This window comes from Haliotis rufescens, unplaced genomic scaffold (assembly GCF_023055435.1).
Source record: "Haliotis rufescens isolate VD_foot unplaced genomic scaffold, xgHalRufe1.0.p SCAF_1, whole genome shotgun sequence".
NCBI classification, from domain to species: Eukaryota; Metazoa; Mollusca; class Gastropoda; order Lepetellida; family Haliotidae; genus Haliotis; species Haliotis rufescens.
This window is the reverse complement of record NW_025963779.1, coordinates 64,444,576-64,465,142: the sequence shown is the minus strand read 5'-3', so window position 1 is coordinate 64,465,142 and position 20,567 is coordinate 64,444,576. Positions and strand designations below refer to the sequence as shown.

The 20,567-nt window shown below is 38.9% G+C and overlaps 3 protein-coding genes across 3 annotated transcripts; 2 read left to right on the top strand and 1 right to left on the bottom strand.

The window, feature by feature from the left end:
* Positions 1-1,557: 1,557 nt before the first annotated feature.
* Positions 1,558-4,571, top strand: LOC124142431. The gene is made up of 3 exons (XM_046510895.2): positions 1,558-1,860; positions 2,303-2,477; positions 2,799-4,571. The coding sequence occupies exons 1-3, from the start codon at positions 1,672-1,674 to the stop codon at positions 3,734-3,736; spliced, it is 1,302 nt and encodes a 433-aa protein (XP_046366851.2). The 5' UTR covers positions 1,558-1,671; the 3' UTR covers positions 3,737-4,571.
* A 1,473-nt stretch (positions 4,572-6,044) lies between these two features.
* LOC124142397 (elongation factor Tu, mitochondrial-like) lies at positions 6,045-8,264 on the bottom strand. Its single transcript, XM_046510847.2, has one exon. The coding sequence runs from the start codon at positions 8,225-8,227 to the stop codon at positions 6,812-6,814; it is 1,416 nt and encodes a 471-aa protein (XP_046366803.2). The 5' UTR covers positions 8,228-8,264; the 3' UTR covers positions 6,045-6,811.
* Positions 8,265-8,446: 182 nt separating this feature from the next.
* On the top strand, positions 8,447-16,179 carry LOC124142396. The gene is made up of 10 exons (XM_046510846.2): positions 8,447-10,035; positions 10,288-10,347; positions 10,633-10,685; positions 11,073-11,217; positions 11,669-12,220; positions 12,799-12,913; positions 13,230-13,362; positions 13,577-13,691; positions 14,030-14,139; positions 15,445-16,179. Exons 1-10 carry the CDS (start codon positions 8,887-8,889, stop codon positions 15,548-15,550), a joined length of 2,538 nt encoding a protein of 845 aa, XP_046366802.2. The 5' UTR covers positions 8,447-8,886; the 3' UTR covers positions 15,551-16,179.
* Positions 16,180-20,567: the final 4,388 nt, after the last annotated feature.

Here is a 20,567-nt window from a genome sequence, read left to right as displayed (position 1 = left end):
ACAATCGCTGATCGCCCTCGGCCAGGTCGACCACGTGTCACATGCAGAGGATCGTCAGATTGTCTTACGTCACCTCCGTAACCGATTTTTGACGGCTACATCAACCAGAAATGAACTGTCTGAGAACTGCTCACCTTCAAGCACGACGGCCATACTGCGGGCCGATTCTGACTCAATAACACAGACGTCAACGTCAATTGTGGGCACAGCGACACTTACGATGGACTCAGAGGAATTGGAATCAAGTCGTCTTCAGTGATGAATCCCGATTTAATCTTCGATTTGCTGATGGTAGGGCGAGGGTGTGGAGGCGCCGTCATGAACGTTACGCCCAGTGTTGTGTACAGGAAGTTGACAGATTTCGAGGCGGAAGTGTCATGGTGTGGGTTGCTTTCTGTGACAATGCACGTTCCAGGCTTCTTGTCATCCGCGGCAACCTCAACGTTGCTGCTTACCGCGACCAGGTACTGGCACCAGAACTTCTGCCTTTTATGGCAGCACATGGACCCGGTTTGATCTTCCAACACGACAATGCCAGACCCCACACAGCAATTTTGACAAGGAATTTCCTTCAGAATGCGGGAGTCAACGTCATGGACTGGCCGTCAAGGTCTCCCGACCTCAGTCCCATCGAACACGTCTGGGATGCTCTTGGCAGAAGTCTGCGCACTCTCCAGAACCAACCACAGAATTTGCAAGATCTTGGCACCATTTTGCAGCAACAATGGCGTAGTCTTCCCAATCATGTGTTCACAAGCATCACAAGGTCCATGCGGAGGCGTTGTGTGGCAGTTGTCAGCGCACATGGTGGCCATACACGCTACTGAACTTGTGTGCCATCAGATTCTCGTGCTTGGGACTTATGATTTAAACTGTTGATGCTATTACCGAATACCGTATGTGCTTGGAACAAATTATGGTTACCACCGTTAATTAAAATTCTTCTTTGGACATTAATGATAAAAAATTACCTTCTCTGATACATTTGTCCGTTGTATAATATCATATATGGGATTACTTTTAAAAATGTGAGGTTTTTAATTTGACTCAGTTATTTCAGGTCACGAGATAAGTCAGGTGACGGGTGCCCCCGTCGGTGCAGGATACACTCACCTTGTCGCGAACAACTGGCATCATCACTTATTGATAGTGATTCATAAACATATGCTTATGATAGTATGGACTCTGCTTTTTTTCAGGGATTTTGTGTGATTTATGTGGAAAGCGTTTCGTCGCTTTTGTATGTAAGGGCGGATCCAGCATTTTTAAAAGGGAGGGGGGGTCCGGACCCCCTGGGACAGTCTATATAATATATATTGTCTAACCGCCCTCAGCCATGTTCCAGCTTTATGACAGCGGTTTGTAAATAATCTAGTCTGGACCAGACAAACCAGTGGTTGATATTATTTGGAGCGATTCCCCTCACACCGTTCCGATGGCATTTTGCCAAGTTCGAATCTAATCATTGAAAAGTAGGCTCCATTGTTATCTGTATCCTGATTGGCCACTTCAAAATTTCCGCCTGCCGTGTGATAAGTTAGAAAGGTTGGCTGGGTAATGGCCCTGCTGATGTCAAGTTGACGATATCAGCTGGACAAGTACTGATAATCAAGTTGTGGTAAAGAAAGGAAGGTATTCTATACTACATCGTAAATTTTACTTTTGTCGGCCATGTCAAGTTCTGATATTGTTACATGTGAGCTCTTCAGCAATGGTCTCGTGTGTGAGTTGTTAGCCGGTCATGACCAGAACGTTCAGAAAGTCATGAAAATAGCAGACGACACTGTGGCCTTGTCCAACATATCGCTACTCAGTACTCTGTATGGAGATCTATCATGGAAGACACTTTGGAAAATGTTGGTAAGTAGAACTAAGCACCAGGGGAATGTTTTTTTGTGGAATACATATTTAAATTAAATTTTCTTTTCCGACGTAATTCTGTGTTTACGCAAATTATTTAAAGGGTGGGTAGTAGGTTCGGCTATCCAAGTCCAGGTATTCAAACACACAGCGACCTCAAATCGTATAATATGTAACGTTCAAAAAGTTGATAATTGCTCTCATAACCTAGAGAGACGTTTCTCGACCTATACACAGTAAATCCTGAAATTGATTACTGGTCAAAACACTGCCTGTTCGAATTAAGAAAAATGGTATTCTTTTCCTGTAAAGTAATGGGAGTTGGCAGTTTAGCTGCATGTTTGTATACAATTCACAAACAAGCAAATAAAAATATGACATTGCTCTAAATTTGTTTTTTTAGTCCTCAAAGAGCAAAATATGACAGGGTACATTTTTTCAGTATCTCGCCCAGTCACAGGATGTCACTGTGGATCGATGCACCATGCTAAGCCTCTTGACTGACTATTTGGTAAACAACAGTACCTTCCTCACAACTAATGATGTCCATGATCCAAAAAGACTTCTGACTCATCTTGCCAACAGTTGGATTACTACCATCGAACACGGAAAACAGGGTCAGGACATACTATTTTTGTTTCATGTTTTTTGGATGTATTTTGTATTGATTTGACAAACCATGTATCATAATCAGAGCAAATAAGGGGTTCTAACCCAGATGATAGGATCCTGGCATGTCACAGGGAAGCAACTCTGCACAGCAAAATGAGACCCTTTTCATGACTGGGCCAACCATGTCCCCTCATATCAGCTCAACTCATACCAGTCTCTTAATGAAGAGGGGATGGGATGGGGGAATAATGATGGTAAACCAAGAAACTAGTGAGGAGGGTTCTGAAGTTTGCATATGTGTAAGAACCAGTATCCTTTCATTTCAGATTTATCAGAGAACAGCTTCACAACATTGGTCAAGATCCTTGATAGATGCGTGGGGACACTGATGTCATTTAACTGGCATCATGAACTGGCATCATGTCTGAATCTGGCTCAGGCATTAAAGCCCCTAAACAGGAGAGAGCTCTCCATTGACAGCTACCCGTGCAGCCCTTTGCCGTTTCCACCTTTTGGTCGTATAAGCCCTGACAAGCTGAGGAGAATATTTGAGGCTGGCAGTGAAGTATTATGTCTGTCAAAAGATGTATTTGAACTGTGGAGGCAAAGAGAATCGAAACCTGCCAATGGTATGCTTATGTTCCACAAGTTTAGCCAAAGTGATCAAAGATTCAATTGCTCTCAGGCTCATCACCAATTTGAACAAGATACAGGACTGAACACCAGTAACAGTCAAAGAAAACATGTTGGGAACGGGAAAGGGTTAATATCTTGTGAATCTAAGTCTGAAGACCAGAAAGGGACATCTTTTAGTGGCAAGGCTGCCACAGTCATCACTCATTCTATGTCTAGGAAGGAACCTCGCATGAGAACGTTGGACACATACTTCAAACAGAATTCTCTTCAGTCACAAAGCTCTGGATCAAGAACACATCCTTCTTCTCTTTCCCTATCATTGACTCTCTCCCAGTCAGACATCTCCCAGGTGAATCCATGTGGCAGCAAAGAACCAACCACAGATATGTCCGATACTGCCTCTACAAGCATGGGCCAAACATCAGCACCAAAGTCCACCAAGCTGCCTCTCCAAATAGATCTGATGAACTTCATCTCCAACAAGCATGGTCCACACAAGGGACATGTGAAGATAAGCTCTAATAAGACCAATGACATTTCATATCCTTTGAGGGGGCAAGTGACATGCTATGCTGAGAATGCCAAAGACACAGAAACTATGCTGGAGAAAAGATGTCCTGCTCTTTGAGGGTACAGAGAGATGTATTGTCAACAGGCCTATTGTAATCTCAGAGCAGAATCATTCCAGACTGATCATTGGACCTCCTTTGTCTCCTCTGACCTCAGAGCAAAATAAAAATAATAATGTGCATATTTATAATGCACCAAATCCACACCCTAAAGTGTGCTCAAAGTGCTACATTCCAAACACTTCCCTGATGACCTCCTTCACCTCCATTAACCTCGGCGCCATTTCTTCTAGACGACCTCCTTTGCCACCACTCAAATGATATTTGATGAACAGAAACACAGGTTTCCACATCTGAGAAGTGAGCTCAGCATGCTCTATTCTGATGGTACAGATTAAACTGAGATCAAACAGGAAGATGAAGCAGTGACCCTAAGTGAATATCCAATATTATCAATGTGTATTGTTTTTCTGTTTCTCTTAACTCATTTCATGACACCATATCTATCATTTCACCATATTTACTGAAGTTGTGAATTTATCTGTTCATTAGACACTGAATATGACATGCTGAAGCAGTTTTTCTATTTATTTACATTTTGTTGCAAGTTGTTGAAAAGATTCCACTCAGATTCATTGTTTTCATAAAGTTAAGAATTATGTTTAACAGTTATGTGTCTTTCATGTTCACAGTAATTAATTTGTTAATTTGTTTATACTATTCAGTCCAATCAAGTCAGACATTTTTAAGTTAAACATCATATATCTTATGCAAATGTAACCTGAAATGTTAATACCTTTCATAGATAAAAAAAAATGCTTTCAGGGGCCAAGACAAGATGGCAAATTTGTTAGGCCATTAATGAAAGTTGTACAATGTCATAAACATGATTAAAGAACACAATTGTCTGTCTTTGTCTTTTTTGTTGTTTCTTCATATTAATATTAGGTCAGGTTTGTGCAGAATTCTGCACATTGTGTGCAAGTCTTAGGTAATGCAGGCATGTCCCACATAAACAGAGAAGCAAAAGAAAGTATACTGAGTTTATATTTTATGTTGTTGAAGATTGAAAGAGCTGTTGTTTAATGTAATCATGTCTAAGTAACCATCACTCTTTCCTGCAACAGTAAAAAGAAATCTGTTGCTGGTTTATTTTGTGTAAAAATATAGTGGTTCAATGAAGACTGGGCTAAGAAATGAATTTGCCACCACGACATATCATATTTAAAATGTAAATTTGTGCTGTAAAAAAAGCAAATTTATTGATTTTCAAAGATAAGATGTCTAAGATACCCTTGAGCAGCTGTGAATTATGAGAGAGAAAAATATTGTTTATATCTTGAAGAGTTATAAGTCAAATTATCATGGTAGACATATTCTTTGAGATGAGTGCTGACTAAGCACCAGTACAGTTAATGTTTAAAATATAATATTGCTAGCTTAAGATATTTACAATTGAAAATCAAACATGATAAAATCAATGGGGAGGTATTGTTTCTTTTGCACCTCAGTCTATTTAGATCAGAAGCGCATTGTAGTAAATATGGTGAACGAGTTGGATGTATTTCTGCTTCTCACAGTATTTCATTGATATCCCAAGGTGTCGCCTTGATGTGGGATGAAAGCCTGAAGTGATTCAGGTCTTGAATGTTTTTATGCATGTATGGTGCCGAGAAACCAAGAATCTGAACCAAAGCTAATCCGGGATTCAAACACGGTCAGGATTCTGGCACACCTAATCACACAACTCGGTACAGTGAATATCCAGCTCCTAAGAAGAGTTGGGCACCCCCTAACTTATTGTTTTTGTTCATCATATGGTTTCAGAGCAGGTGTCAAATTGTAATAATATAGCGGACAACAGAAAATGCTACATGACACAAGCTCACGTGAACTTTCAATGATGCCCAGAGCGACATATTGTACTCAACAGTGCGTGAATGTTGTTTGAAGCTGGAGCCAGCAATCTCCCAGCAGAATCAGGACGACAGGTAAAAAATAGAGTCTGGCCATAAGGATATGATGACTCACAGTCTGACCATCAGATCCATTTTTGTTACTGGGGAACAATTCTAACACAAGTCCCAAAGGGGCTACCAAACACAGAACAGGACAATCAAATGGCATGCTTACTGAAATAAGCTCTTTGATAATTGATTGGTCCTTATTTTCTTCTGTTATAGTAAACTCCAGACCTGAGAGTCCAGAAACCCTGCTCTACATTTATACAAAGGATACTCCTCTTTAAAAATGACTTATTTATCCAGACGAATTCAGGGGAAATATTTCAGTCTGGCCTGATGGGGTTTCACAGTACATCATAATAGGTCCTGTAAATGTGGTAAAGAAGTACACTTAGAATCTGAATTTAATTTGTAGTCTTTATTCCACATTCTTTCATTGCCAACATATTATCACAGCAAATCCACCACTAATAACTACTCATCATTCTCATGGTGTTGGGCCTATCACACAAACTCTGCACCAACCTGCACTGGAAATAGTGATGGCACCCTTACTATTGACATATAGAGTTGCCATGAAGACTGAAATTCATTTCCCAAACTAAGATGCAATAGCTGTTAGGCTGTCCATATATATTTCTGTGTTTCCCATCTGCCCACCCTGAATTCCCCCCTCTGACATGAAATAAAAAAGTTTTCTATTTCAGTTTCCCCTGCCGCTGTGGAAATTTATGCTACGATGTAATAATAAAAGTACTCATACAATTGCACATACATAAAAAACCAGGCCAGCATGATCTTTCTTCAGTTGTATTTATCAAAACTTCCCTGAAGCAAAGCGACTCAATCTGCGTCATAAATTTATTTAAAGACTATTAACAAGTGTTCAACTTCAAAATTTCATAAAATAAGTTACACAATTATTGAAAAAAAAAAAAAAAATTAAACAAAAAATAATTATTCATTTTTTTAACCCGCCCACTGTCTTGCTGGTTGAGGTTGGAGATGAGAAACACATAAAAGTGTGGATGGCCTTATGTCAACAGAAAACTTTGATCATGCTGATATCCCATTAATATATTTCTGATTTCAATAAACATGATGAATAAACAGTTTCTAGTACATCATAATCATGATATTGATGATTTGCTTCCAGTGTCAACTTGACAATCATGTCAGTCTTCTTTTCCTAGTTAGCCAAGCATTTCCTTCTATTCTGTGACTTCTTGGTCGTTCAAAATTGAAACCTTGGATTCTGATGTCCAGCGAAGGCAACACTTTAGTTATCACACCAGTGAGGGCAGTCAGTTTATTTTCTCTAACAGTGTATCGCTGTCCTACAGTGAATACCATTGGTTTTCTAAGTAGCACAGTTGCTGTAACAGTGTCTCCTCCCATCACAATATCCCTTCCTTCAGGAAGCTTCACCATTGCCGAAATATTCCACATGTTACAGAACAACATTTGAATATATTTGTCTGTCAAAGGTTTTGACCGACCACCTTCAGTCTTTGTTAAGACATAAAGCTGAGTCTCAAACGTATCTTTCTGTTCAAACAAATCAGGATGACATAAAAACATTCCTCTTTGAACAAATTCAGATTTCACACCTCTGAGAAGAATGCCAACATTTTCACCTGCACTACAATGAGGAATCGATTTATTGAAAACCTGAATATCAGATGCTGCGGTTTTCAGAGCATTTCCAAATCCAAGAATATCAGCGCTATCACCTTTCCTTATAAACCCCTGTTGCACAGTACCAATGACAACTGTTCCTCTGCCACGAACAGATATTGCTGCTTCTATCGGCATGTAAAACGGACCGGATGTGTCTCGATTTGGAATTGGCACATGCTTATCTATGCTTTTCAACAAACTGTGAATCGAGTCCTCACCAATACTTGGATCAGTCCCATGTAAAGCCTTAAGTGCTGATCCAGCAATAACAGGAGTTTCATCTCCGTTGTATCCATATTCAGTCAATAGCTCTCGAATTTCTAATTCCACAAGCTCAACAAGTTCTCCATCTACCATGTCTGTTTTATTGATATATACAACAATATTCTTTATCCCAATCTGTCGTGCCAGAAGCAAGTGTTCTCTTGTTTGTGGCATAGTGCCATCTGTAGCTGCAACCACTAATATTGCTCCGTCCATTTGCGAGGCTCCTGTGATCATATTTTTGACATAATCAAGATGACCTGGACAATCTGTATGTGCATAATGTCGGTTATCAGTTTCATATTCTACATGAGTAGAATTAATTGTTATTCCACGAAGCTTTTCTTGGGGCGCTCTATCAATTTCATCATATTTGATAAATCGGGTTCTGCTTCCTGTTTTACTTGCAAGTACTTTGGTAATAGCGGCTGTCAAAGTGGTTTTACCGTGATCAACATGACCTATCGTCCCAATATTACAATGGGGCTTATCAACAGTGTTCGACGGTGGCGTATTTGTGCAAAAAGGCTTTAGGGCATTCCAAGTTATTTTAACCTTGGTGTCATTCAACAGCGATCTTGTAGTAAGCAGATTAAAACGCCCTGGCACACGCCACAGACACTGAAACATGTGCGCGGCCATGTTTGTACTTCTGTGACCTTGACCCTGCGTAACAATATTCAAGATATATGTTAGAGACCATGAAAGTCTATCACAATTTCCTACCTCCAATTTTTTTTAACAAGGGATTATCATTTTTACAATTGTATGTTAATAATGTTCACTTGATATGTTTAATTTTAAAAAGTGTTTACAGAACTAGGATTTAGCGTGTAGTAATTTCCTGTCATGTGTTGTAAGGCACTTCCGGTAACATCATTGCACAACTTCCTTCAACTGATACACTGAAATTTGGAGATATTGGCCCTTGTGGTGCAATACCCACCAGGTGTATATATATACCGGCGTCTTCACTGATCATTGCTCCGAGCCTATTCCTCCCTTCTTGTAGGAGTGAGGTAGTAAGGTTAAGTTTATTACAGAGGTTTTACATTTTGTACTTTTTTCATCTTTGTTTGCATTATTTAGGTCTTGACCGAGTGAGGTAGGACAGTCACCTGACAATCTAACCAGTGATTATTTTCGCCAAGTCTTTTGCAGACTTAAAGGCAGCGTTGTTGCTGGAAACTTCAAACAGCAGAAGAAATTTAATCACGTTCAAATCAACAAGTTCAGAGGATTTGAAAACAAAGATCAATCTGTTCAAGCAACAGCCAATCGAAGGTTCAGTTGATCAGGTTATGTCATTTGCTTCAGGACAATTGTGCAGATTTTATTCACGAGGAAAGATATGTCGGTACGGTGACGCTTGTCGATATCAGCACACAGTGAGAGATTTATCAACTGCTAGTGATCACCAAGCTGGTAGACCACTTGCTGAAGAATCTCCTCCGTCACTCTTGAACCCAGGTGAAAGTTGTCCCAAGATCACCCCTGAAGGTAACTATGAAGGCCTAAATCAAGAAAACTGTGATCAGGTTGTTTCTCAGGCGAGCAACAGTTTAAGTGAAACTACCTCAGGTATCAAAATATGCAGTTTTTTTGCTAAACGCAGGTGGTGCAGTTTTGGTAAGAAGTGTCGTTTTCTTCACGAAATTCCTGACACTCAACATGCAGTAAGTCAAGCATCTTCAATTGCTCCAGTCCCATCCACTGCAGATTCGTTACCTTTTCAACAAAAAGATAATGAAGATGATTCACAAGCAGTAGACAGACAACAAGGACCTGAAACATCTTCTCATGATGACAAGAAGAATGAAAAAAGAATTTGTAATTTCTTTGCTAGAACTGGACGTTGTCACTATGGGCAACGGTGCCATTTCCAACATGACAAAAACCATCGACAAGTTGTTAAACAATCACAAAATATCGATCGAGAAAGTAAGAAAGAGACGGTGCAAGCCTCAGAGAAATCAAAGAGTGTGCTTGATCGGCCTGACCCAACCAGAAGCAATAAGAGACTTTGTCCTTATTTCAAAAAAGGGTACTGCAGATGGGGAGAGAGATGTCGGTTTTGGCATCCCATGGACATGATGGATGATTTGATTGAAAATTTTGATGAGTCAGTTGATATTCAAGAAACAAGCAATCATGGCAATACCAAGATTGCGGCTGAATCTAAGGATTCTACAAATGGTTCTGGAGCCAGACAACAGATGAGCTCAGGTCAAAGACAGCAGACCTTTCCCAGCAGGCCCCCTGTTAAGCCCCCAAATCAGAAAATCCTTTTGAGAAGAGAGACAGCTTCTCAAGAGGAAATGGATAAGCTAAGAAAGACAGAGATTGATCAACTGAAAAAAAGGTTCCCCAGAGACAGATGCAAAGTCATAAATGATGATCCGGACACTTTTCAGTGCAATGTCAACTTCCATCCAAGTGACCCTGATTGGGTAAGTACCGGTACTTTAACGCCGTACTGTACTTTAATTGAATATGCTGAAATAGCACATAGTAGATATGTTAAACCAATGTATATCAAACTACTAATTTCTAAGTGGATTGTACACCTGATGAAGATCAACATTTTGTTAACATGATAAATTTATTTACTCATAATTACTCTTACTTTGTGTTAATGATAGCCATCTTTGAGAAAAGAACTTTTATTTATTGCTGTTACCATGGTTACATCTTTTTTACAGCCATATGATGTCAAGAACTTTGAACTTGAGTTCACTATTCCTTCTACCTACCCCCGTGAGGTAAGTTTGTGACTTTATTGCCTATTACTACAGTGTACTTTGTGTTTCTTGTTTAATAAGAGAAGAAATTGTCAGATGTTTTATTTAGAAAAGTCTTTTTAAGTTAGGGTATTTGCTTGATGATCCTTTTGAGTGGATTTTCTCATTAAAATTTAGCATCAATTATAACTAATGATGACATGTATGACAGATAAAACAAGGTACTTGACATGCAGATGTTGTTTCCACCACATGATCTGGACAGAAATAAATTGTGTGATACAGTCTCGATTCTAAATGTTTCAGATGCTGAGTATCACTCTGCCAGAGGATCAAGATTTGCCAGCTACAGTGGGAAGGTTAAATCTGTCTTGTTTTTGTGCATGTTGAGCAAAACAGTTAAGCATAAAATGATTAAAAAATGAAGTAACATTACCAGTACAAAAGAATCAGCTTGGGTAAATTATTTGTCTTCTACTAGAGTTTCGAATATGAAGATGTATCGCATGATAATTTAGAGATTATCTAAACATGCTAATACAGCTGAATAAACAATTTATATTCCATGAATATGAAGGATGCACTATCAAAATATTTCCAGTATGGATTGCAAAATAATTATAATATGTTTAACCATGTTAACCATGATCACCTACTGAGAACTTAAACATGATTATTTTTAAGCTGTCAGATCTTTTGATTATCTTTATGTGGTTGATCTCTAAAAGATCATATGATTTCCACAGATACCTGGACAGTTGTGTTGTTGGTTGGGTGAAGGAGAAAAGGGACTATTTGGAAACACAAGGAAATTATGAGATTATCTTCAGACCATTTCTCCGATGGTTTGACAAGAGCCTTGAAGCTAATGTTACTGAAGCACTGAAACAGGTAAATTATGCACTGTTGCACTGGTAATATATAAAGGTTGTTTGTCCTGAGATATTAGAAATAAAACCTGTATTGTGTGAGCCAGTGGTGAGAACAAGATTTATTTCTTATTCCTGATTTATGATATTTATGATATGGAGACACAGGGTAGTAATACATGTATCTTTATTCTTTATCGTATTGTGTCTTGCTTAAAATTATGGATGTTTAAGATGTAATTTCATTGAATGAAGTAACTTTTGAGACTGTGTATGAACACTATGTTTTAGTGAATCCCCCAATTTATCAAACAGTGCCAAATGATTTGCCGCCATGTTTCGTCTTCAGATATGTGAAGCCCCTGTCTGTGATGTTGCTGGTATGTTGGTGTTAGCAGTGTGAAACTAAACTTGTGTATTCTCTCATCCAGTCATCCATTTAGGTTCAGGCAAGATATGCATTTTATTTACAGATGAAAAGAGAAATTGTGGCGAAGGCAGCTGGTTTCCAGTTCATTAATGCCACTGAGCTGCAGACTAAGTACAAGGCATCGGAAAATAATGAGGACTTGGAACTGGACGGCTCAGAGGAAGATTCTGATGAGTACAGCGACGTGGATTCAGGGGAAACTTGCTCAGATGAGGACAGCGAGCCTACACCTGCCTCTCACAATACTGACCGTGATATGGACACGGAGAAGAAAGGAACAGAGATCACTTTGAAAAATCTGCAGTTGCGAGAAGGAGCAAACACCCTGATGTGTGACAAGATTCACATAACTATTCAGTGTGGACGATGCAAGAACCACACTGACTTCAACACTCCTTCTCATAGAATCAACTCCGTGTCCTGCACCAAGTGTAACCAGTCCCAACTGCTCACCTTCCGACCAGTGCTCATGCACCAGTTCTCCTCAGTCATGGGTTACCTTGACCTTGAAAACTGCACAGCCTTTGACCTTGTGCTACAAGATTGCGAAGCAAGGGTTGGCTGTGTCAACTGCTCTAAAGAGTCGAAGATCAGTGTAAGCTATCATCTTGCCAACTTCATGTTGAACACAACATAATATTATATATATAATGGTTTATCTTGGGATAGGCATTGGTGCACTGATTAAGATTTTTGATCTAATACAGTAGTCAGTGCCCGAATTTAATTAATTCAGACTTGTTTGTATTTCTTGGACTGTATACCTAATCGTATCCTTAGTCTGGGAAGTAGTATTGTGGGTTTGTTTTTGGTGGAATCTGTTGGTCTCCTACTAAGTAGCTGGTTGACTTTCAAGGTTCATACTCTTGATTATGTTGGGGTGATATTGTAGCCTAGTGGTCCAAGTCTGCTTGTCAGACCCAAAATAGGGTTTTATACCTATGTGAGGCACACATCAGGATTCCCTGTCCCATATTGCTTGAAAATAGCTAAAGCAGCATTAACCCATTGTTATTTCCAATCAGTCACAAACTATCACAGAGGTAGATCATGAAGGGGGGATCCAGGTCGCCTGGACAACCCTATCCAATTTGAAAACCAAATGTAGATGTTTGACTGAGAGAAGATTTTGATTATCATTCAATAGTTTTAGAATTTTTTGTTTAATTTTAGGGTCTGCTTCCTGGTCAGGTGTCCAACACCTGGTGTCGTCACTGCCATCAGAAGATGAAGATTGCTACGGATACTGTACAGTTTTTTCAACTTCAGCCATCTGGTGTTGTCACAGGTAGGTTGTAGTGGGAAGACAACAAGAGCAACTTGCTTTTGAATGTCTGCTAACATATGCACTAATGCTGTGTGCTTACGAGTAATTTAAACGTGAAGTCACAAGCTGGAGGCTGTGTACATCAGTCAAATGAGTGAACTTCTTGTTTGTTATTTATTTGCCTTGTATTTGACTGAAACTGCCTTGAAAAAGCCCAGAAAAGGCCTTGAATTTGTTGAGGACAAACTTGTACCACCCTTATTATTGATCAAACCCTGCATATAATCTTGGGAGTCCACTTAAAAAATTTCTTCTAACCTCAGTTTCTCTATTTCAGACCCCAAGCAGAAGGTTCACGAGGTTGCAATTAAGAAACGAAGGGTACTGAAGGACCCTGCAATAAAGGAGGGCAAGCCACTGCCAGACAATGGTGCCTGCAAACACTACAAGAAGAGTTACCGCTGGTTCAGGTGAGTGGAAACTGACAACAGAAATGAATCCTGCTGTACAACACTAAAACTGTTGACCACGTATAACACAATTCACTCAGAAACTTCATACTTGACAAAAATCAGCATTGAACCTGTGTAACTTGTCACAATGTGTTTGTGATGCTGTGACGGCTATTAACCAAGGTTTCGGCCCCCCCTGACCCCTCCTGACCAACTGCCTGGTGTATTGCAGGTTCCCCTGTTGTGGCATGGTGTACCCTTGTGATGTGTGTCATGACGAGCAGTCCGATGGCCATGAGATGGTGTTTGCCAACAGAGTCATCTGTGGCTTCTGCTGTAAGGAACAGGTAAGCATTCATGTTCTTAAATCTTCATATTATTCATGTTGTGAAATCTTATTAATATGCTCATGTAGTGCAGAATACTTTTCTCACTTTGAAAATTGAAAAAAGTTGATTAACATTAGAACAAATTAATGAAAGAGAAATGCATGTTGTCCTATCATTTGGCAGAGACTCATATACATGTATACAATTTCATTTTACCAGTTGTAGAAGTTGCCCCAAAACGGTCATAAAAATTATTTTTCTTTAAGCATGTTTAGCCACATCTACAGTTTCCTGACCATGCCTGGTGATGTAAGATTTGTGACATCTAATGTTAGTGTAATTATTCTTTTGTTCAGATGTATGCCCCAGACCGACCGTGTGTGACTTGTCAGCAGATGTTGACCCGAGGGAAGTCCTCACACTGGGAGGGAGGTTTGGGATGTCGCAACAAGGTCAAGATGGGCAAGTAAGTGCACTGAAGTTCTTTCATAGGTAGTATTTTATATACACTACAATATTTATTATATCTTAGTATACTTATCATAAAATGTTGTTAGCAGCATTCAGATAAGTGGAAAGTGGGTGTTCAAGGGAAGGTCAGTGACGGGGAGAGAGCTCCCCTGATAGAGGCATGTTCTGGGTTCCGTGTCATGGGATCGAAGGGAGAGGTATTGTGAAAAAGGTTGTATGAGGATAAGAAACTATTAAAATATGGGTAAGTGGTGACTAACGGGATCGGGTGGTCAGGCTCGCTGACTTGGTTGATGCATGTCATCGTATAACAATTGCGTGGATCGATGCTTATGGTGTCAATCACTGGGCTGTCTGGTCCAAACCGTAGTCATATAGCTGAAATATTGCTGAGTGTGGTGTTAAACAACAGACAAAACACACGTAAATTTATAGTATGACCTACCTCTGGACCCTCAAATTGTTTTATCTGAGGTTTGTCAGTACATGTTGTACATGAATCAGTGACATTTTGTTTTGTTATCACTGATATGTTCAGTAGGTACAACATTATATCATGAAATGTTTACTGAGCTTAATTAGTATTGGTTGAACTATGTCTATGAATACTGTCTTGGTGAATGGCTTTGTCATCTGTAAAAAGGTTGTAAAATGGAAAAATCTTATGATTTACTATTTTCACATCAAATCTATGTGTTCACTCACTTTAAGATATCTAATCTGTTGTTTGTGTACAGTACATAACATAATATTACATATATATCCAGCTTGTTGTTTGAGTGGACAGTTTGTTGTGTACCAGTAAAAAATAATTAAACTAAGGCTTAAGAAAATAATAATTGGTTCTCAGGCTATAGCTTTTGAAAATATAGTGTATTCGGGTGGTGTTTTTTTGTTTTTGGGGGGGTTGTTCAAACTAGTATGTAACCAAAAAAACAGTTGTGGGAAAGGGGCACCGGACATAAATGTATTCCTTGATGAGTTAAATACATGTGTACAGGAATACGATTTTTGACTTTGAATATTTAGGGAAATGGAAATTAAAATGAAGCATGTGTCAAACTTGATGATGATGCAGGGGGTGCCTGGGAACCAAGACTATTTTTTTTTTTAGCCTAATACCTACTCATAATTTAACATCCTTACAAGTATTACGATTTGAAATACCCCAGTTGAAGTTGTATTCCGTTGTCATTGAATGCAGATGGTCAATCTTATTTCCTTTAATTACGTTGGCTTTGGTATCAATCAATATTATGGTCCAAGGAGGATAACTCTTGATTATCACCTTTTCTGACAGGAATGACAGCCAGAAGTACAGCAGTTTGAACAAGACGATATCCAGACAAGCTCAGAAGCTGAAGGAGAGCAGGCTCAAGAAGGGAAACAAACACCGAAATGCTTAGCATCGTTTAGTGTGCTTGCTGCTTTGGTCAGCATCTTCAGCTGTGCTGCCATGATTGTAGACGTCATGTCCACATCATACAACATTGTGGGGGTGATACCACCATCTACTATCGGCCGACTCAAAGTACATAAAGGCAGCCATATTTGAGTCCTTCACCTACCATATATATTTCTGTACCACGTTCATTACTCGACCTGCTTGACAAAGGTATAAGGTTGTATACTGAAATGTCGCTATTACAGTATATTAAAGTTGTTATCCATAAACTTGATGCTAATAAAGCCTTTTATTTGAAATAAAGTTGACACATTTAGTTTTGAACTTATTTGATCAGATTAAAAATTCTATTATAATGTGTACTAATGTTTTAAACTTTTCTAAGAACTTGATTTCAATATGATTATTAACTATTGCCTTTATGTTTTTAAGATAATTACCAATTATTACAGAAATTTGAATATGCGTTTTCCAAGTGTATCTGTATTATTGGTCTTTATGTTCAACTTGTAGGAATTATGTACAAGTCCTATCTGCTTGTTTAGATCATAGTATAGTACATTAAGTATAAGAATAAAATATGCAGCTAGACACTGTGGTAAATCTGTGAATAAAGCATTTGGATCTTGATTGGCTGGAGAGTTAGTTCTAATTGCACACTGACAAGTAATAAATCATCAATCGATGAGTGAGTGATGGCATACAGTAACAAAATACAAACAGTTATGGCAGCTGTCAAAATGTATTGTCCTAGAGCAGGGAAATCATTGATTGGTTTTGTGAGTATTGATCCATCCCTTCACGGTACGATGATCCAAACCTGAGGCAGATCACAATCGAGTTTCTGCCCTCAGATGGCCACTGATGCATGTACTACCCAAAAGAACAAGCTTATGGCATTGATGACTTGATAAACCTAAAGCTAGGACTTGAAAATTGTCTGCCCCTAACATAGTCAGTTTGACAGGTATACTAGCAGTGTTTTGGATGACGGATGGGCCGTGCTGGAAGTGAATGAAAAAATGATGTAACAAAGCTTTTCCGTTTACTAGATGATGTCATCACTAAACAAAACACTTAAAGGAAACAGAATAAATGCTTAACAGATATTGATTTTCTTGGAAAGATAGTGCCAGTTGGAGTAAGTCACTGGAGCTGTGTATATTCTGCAGGATCTGCCTGATTCTAGTGAGTGAGTGAGTGAGTGAGAATGGTTTTACGCCGCTTTTAGCAATATTCCCGCAAAATCAGGGCGGGGGGACACCAGAAATTGGCTTCACACATTGTACCCATGTCAGGAATCGAACCCGGGTCTTCGGCGTGACGAGCGAACACTTAAACCACTAGGCTACCCGACCGCCCCCTTCCTGACTCTAAGGGAGAAGTGCTTACACAGATGTATCCAGAACAGTTACTATACTCCATATGACTCGGTCATTTTTGGTGGACTGAAACGAAGAATTGTTTGTTTAAAAAATAATTAGTTACTATTATTATCATGATTAACTGTAAGGTAGTGATAAAAATAAATCACCTATTAAATTTCATCACCAGAACTCTAAACCTTCAAGCTAAAAGAATTAGGACTTATTTATTGGTCATGTGACAGTGCCTGAAACAAGGTCAGTCACTTGTCTGAATTACTGGTAATGTATTTTCTTATCAAATTAATAATACAAAAGAACACTTGATTCTTTTATATGACTATAGTAACTCTGTCGTGACATGAAAAATTATGTATGACAGGCAGATTAACTAGAGTCATATGAAAAACTGGGGTGTTCAACTTCTTTTGCCTAGTAAATGTGATTTAATCATTAATTCTGGAATTTATTCCCAAATATTGTAATGATTCTGTCAAAATCGAAATTGCTGGCATCTCGGCTAAACATGGAATCCATTGACAAAATGTCGCTGCTACAATTACTTTGAATAACAGGAAACTTCTTACTAAAACTCAGAACCCTTGTTCAACAGCCTGGAAATACAAGCTACTCTTTGTTGAACTTACCAAATAAAAACAAATACACTTTTCTATAGATCATCATTTAATATACATTCTGTACATCAGCTGAAATTTTAAACACCTTTGAATTTACAATGATAAATATACATGACAGCTCCTCTATACCGAGTCAGGTGGCACGAATATACACATGCAAATCAATATATACACATACAGGATGGTTGTCTAGAGCCGAGATCCACACAGAAACAACAGCATGTATATACAGTCATCTGAGTACAAAACACATGAAAGCACAACCATATTGAAAAACAAAATATAATTAACAATATTCACTGTAAAACTGACTACATATTCTGTGTATGAAACATGAGAGTGTACAAAATCCTGACAATGAGTAAGCTGGGATTTTCACCACATTGAATTTTGCATTTCAAATACCGTATTCGACGTAATAAGCGCCCAGGGCGCTCTCAAAATTAGAAATAGGGGGCTCTTATTAGAATGTTATTTTGGTGAAAAATACAGAGTTGAAAGATACATTTCGTGGTTTATGCTGACAGTCTGAAATGTTTATGTACGACAGATATATTTTTCCAGAATTAAATGCCCATAATTAAGGGTGCATATAACACACGAGTGCGTATTATACGCGAATAAATAAGTCATGTGTACATTGATCAATTGGAAGGGGTGCTAATTGGGAATGTTCATTAGCCAATATCTTAGCAAATGTCGCCGTGGGCGCTTATTAGAGCGGGGTGCTTATTACGTCGAATACGGTAAATCATGATAGCTTTCTGAGTGAGGAAAACTCAAAGTGATGCAGGTCTTTGATGTTTACCATGTTGGCTAAACCCATGAGCATGGCGTTGAAAAAGCAAGGATCAGAATCGGGGTGAATCTGGGATTCTCACCCATGGATCCCTCACTGCCTACCTGAAGGATGCAAGTCTGCAATGTGAAATGTGCCACCTTAGAAAATCGGTCAGGACATTGATCGCTGGTGTATAATTCATCTTAAAATGAATTGCCTAACTCTCATCCACCGCAACTTCAAAACAATACCTCAAACAGTCGAGTGTGAATGGGAACTCAGTATTTTGATTGTTAACCAAAGAAAACCTATATCATCGAGGGAGAAGTTTTACATCCACTTTGTAATGTCTGTTAGAGACAATACAGTTCAACAGCAGACTATTAGCACCTGGGAACATTGTGAAAATAAATTTGACGTATAGAGACTAGAACAGAATTAATTTTTAACAATTTTATCACTAGTTCAAATAACTAATTTCGACACATGTTTATGAGTATCTAAGTCCTTTGGCACAGTGGAGTAGCGAACATCAGTGTCTCTAATTTATCCCTGGATGGAAGATAGTTTCACATTCAGGCTACTCCATGTAATACATACCTTTGACAATATATTATACCTAAACACAGTTAAGGATCACCCGATTCTTTCATATTAGTATAGTCAATCTATCAACTACAGTTACATGAAAGAATCAGGTAGTCCTTAACATTGTTTTAGTAGAATATATACTGACCATTTTAAAACACAGGTGATAATACAAGTGAGTTTTGATGCAAAACCATAACAAACCATATAAGCATGACAGTGCATCAATATTCATTGCTATGAGATTATGTTAATTTTCCTCTGCTTATAAAAATGATCGTAACAGAATAACACAAATAAGAAAAAATGTGCCTTTTGAATAAATTAAAGTGATGAGAAATGATTTTATGGTGACAATGAATTGGCGCTCACACTTAAGAATATTCAATGTTAATATTTTAGTGTTGTGATCAACAGGTAACATCTAGAAGAAGCACAGGGCAGGTGCAAACAAAGGCTCTGAATCAACTGAACTGGGGACTTGACCCCACAATAAGCATATCCTGAAACTAAATGCAACAAAGCTTATGACAAATAAATATTGACAAAACACATTGTCATACCCCCATGTCAGAATGATGAGATCTGATTGGTCCACGTGATCTTGATAAAATACTGTGTAGCGCCTTAGAGGGTAATAAATTTCTCAGCGGGGGAATAAATCTTTTATACCCTGCCACAAGCAATACAGGCTGCACGTGGATTTCTGAGTGGCAGAATAAATCCCTTATACCCTGCTTCAAAGCAAAAAGCTGCACAATTTTTCCAAGTCAGTGGAAGTCATATGACATGGCACAAACTAACATCAGCTCAATTGAACAGCTGCTTTCTATCAATTTTGAATTTGTTTGTATTTCTTTTACAATGTCGCATTAAAACATGTTGGTAAGATACATTCATTGAAGCGGGATCACTCGGGGTACATGGGGTTTTATGCGTCCCTCATTAGGTTTTATACCAACCGCTTCCAGCTGTTTTCTATGGCCCGTGGTATAAAACCTAACGCTGGACGCATAAAACCCGCTATACCCCAAGTAATCCTGCTACACCTTATAGTGTACTAACATGAGGCTCTGTTGAAACTTAACTAGGTTCTTAACAAGAGAAGTTACAATGTCAAGTCTTATTACACGTGAAGACATCTCCCAATAGCTCCATTCCAGGTGGAGATAGATTCCCCTGTGTGTCCACACTCCTTGCATGTCATCAGCAACATGGAGCAAATACCACAGGGTGCATGCAGCTTTGACATACCGGTCTGTGACCTAATGGATCCTGGCTGAACATGGCTGTGTGAAACATTAAGCAATAAATTTAACCGTCATGAGATGTTACTTCCTCTTCTACAGAGCCAATAAAATACTCTTGTATTAATAAGATGAACCTGCCACCATAAAAGTTCAACGCAGTCTGCGACTTTAGCCACTTGTCCGAGTGAGTGAGTGAGTTGGGTTTAACACCGCTTTTAACAGTATTCCAGTTATATTGCGGCGGGTCAGCTTAATGTGGGAGGAAAGCCCGAAGTGATGCAGGTCTCAGACATTTACCACTTCGGTGAAACCCACGAGCACGGGTATGGTTCTGACAAACCTAGAAACATAATCGGGGCAAACCGGGATTCGAACCCAATCATAGGTTTCTGGCGTA

Excerpts from the sequence above, each read along its gene's own strand:
- LOC124142431 (XM_046510895.2), top strand. The coding sequence starts at position 1,672 with ATGTCAAGTTCTGATATTGTTACATGTGAGCTCTTCAGCAATGGTCTC. Across the intron at positions 1,861-2,302 it reads AGACACTTTGGAAAATGTTG|TATCTCGCCCAGTCACAGGA; the intron begins GTAAGTAGAACT and ends ACATTTTTTCAG. Across the intron at positions 2,478-2,798 it reads CATCGAACACGGAAAACAGG|ATTTATCAGAGAACAGCTTC; the intron begins GTCAGGACATAC and ends CTTTCATTTCAG.
- LOC124142397 (XM_046510847.2), bottom strand. The coding sequence starts at position 8,227 with ATGGCCGCGCACATGTTTCAGTGTCTGTGGCGTGTGCCAGGGCGTTTT.
- LOC124142396 (XM_046510846.2), top strand. The coding sequence starts at position 8,887 with ATGTCATTTGCTTCAGGACAATTGTGCAGATTTTATTCACGAGGAAAG. Across the intron at positions 10,036-10,287 it reads ATCCAAGTGACCCTGATTGG|CCATATGATGTCAAGAACTT; the intron begins GTAAGTACCGGT and ends TCTTTTTTACAG. Across the intron at positions 12,221-12,798 it reads CTAAAGAGTCGAAGATCAGT|GGTCTGCTTCCTGGTCAGGT; the intron begins GTAAGCTATCAT and ends GTTTAATTTTAG.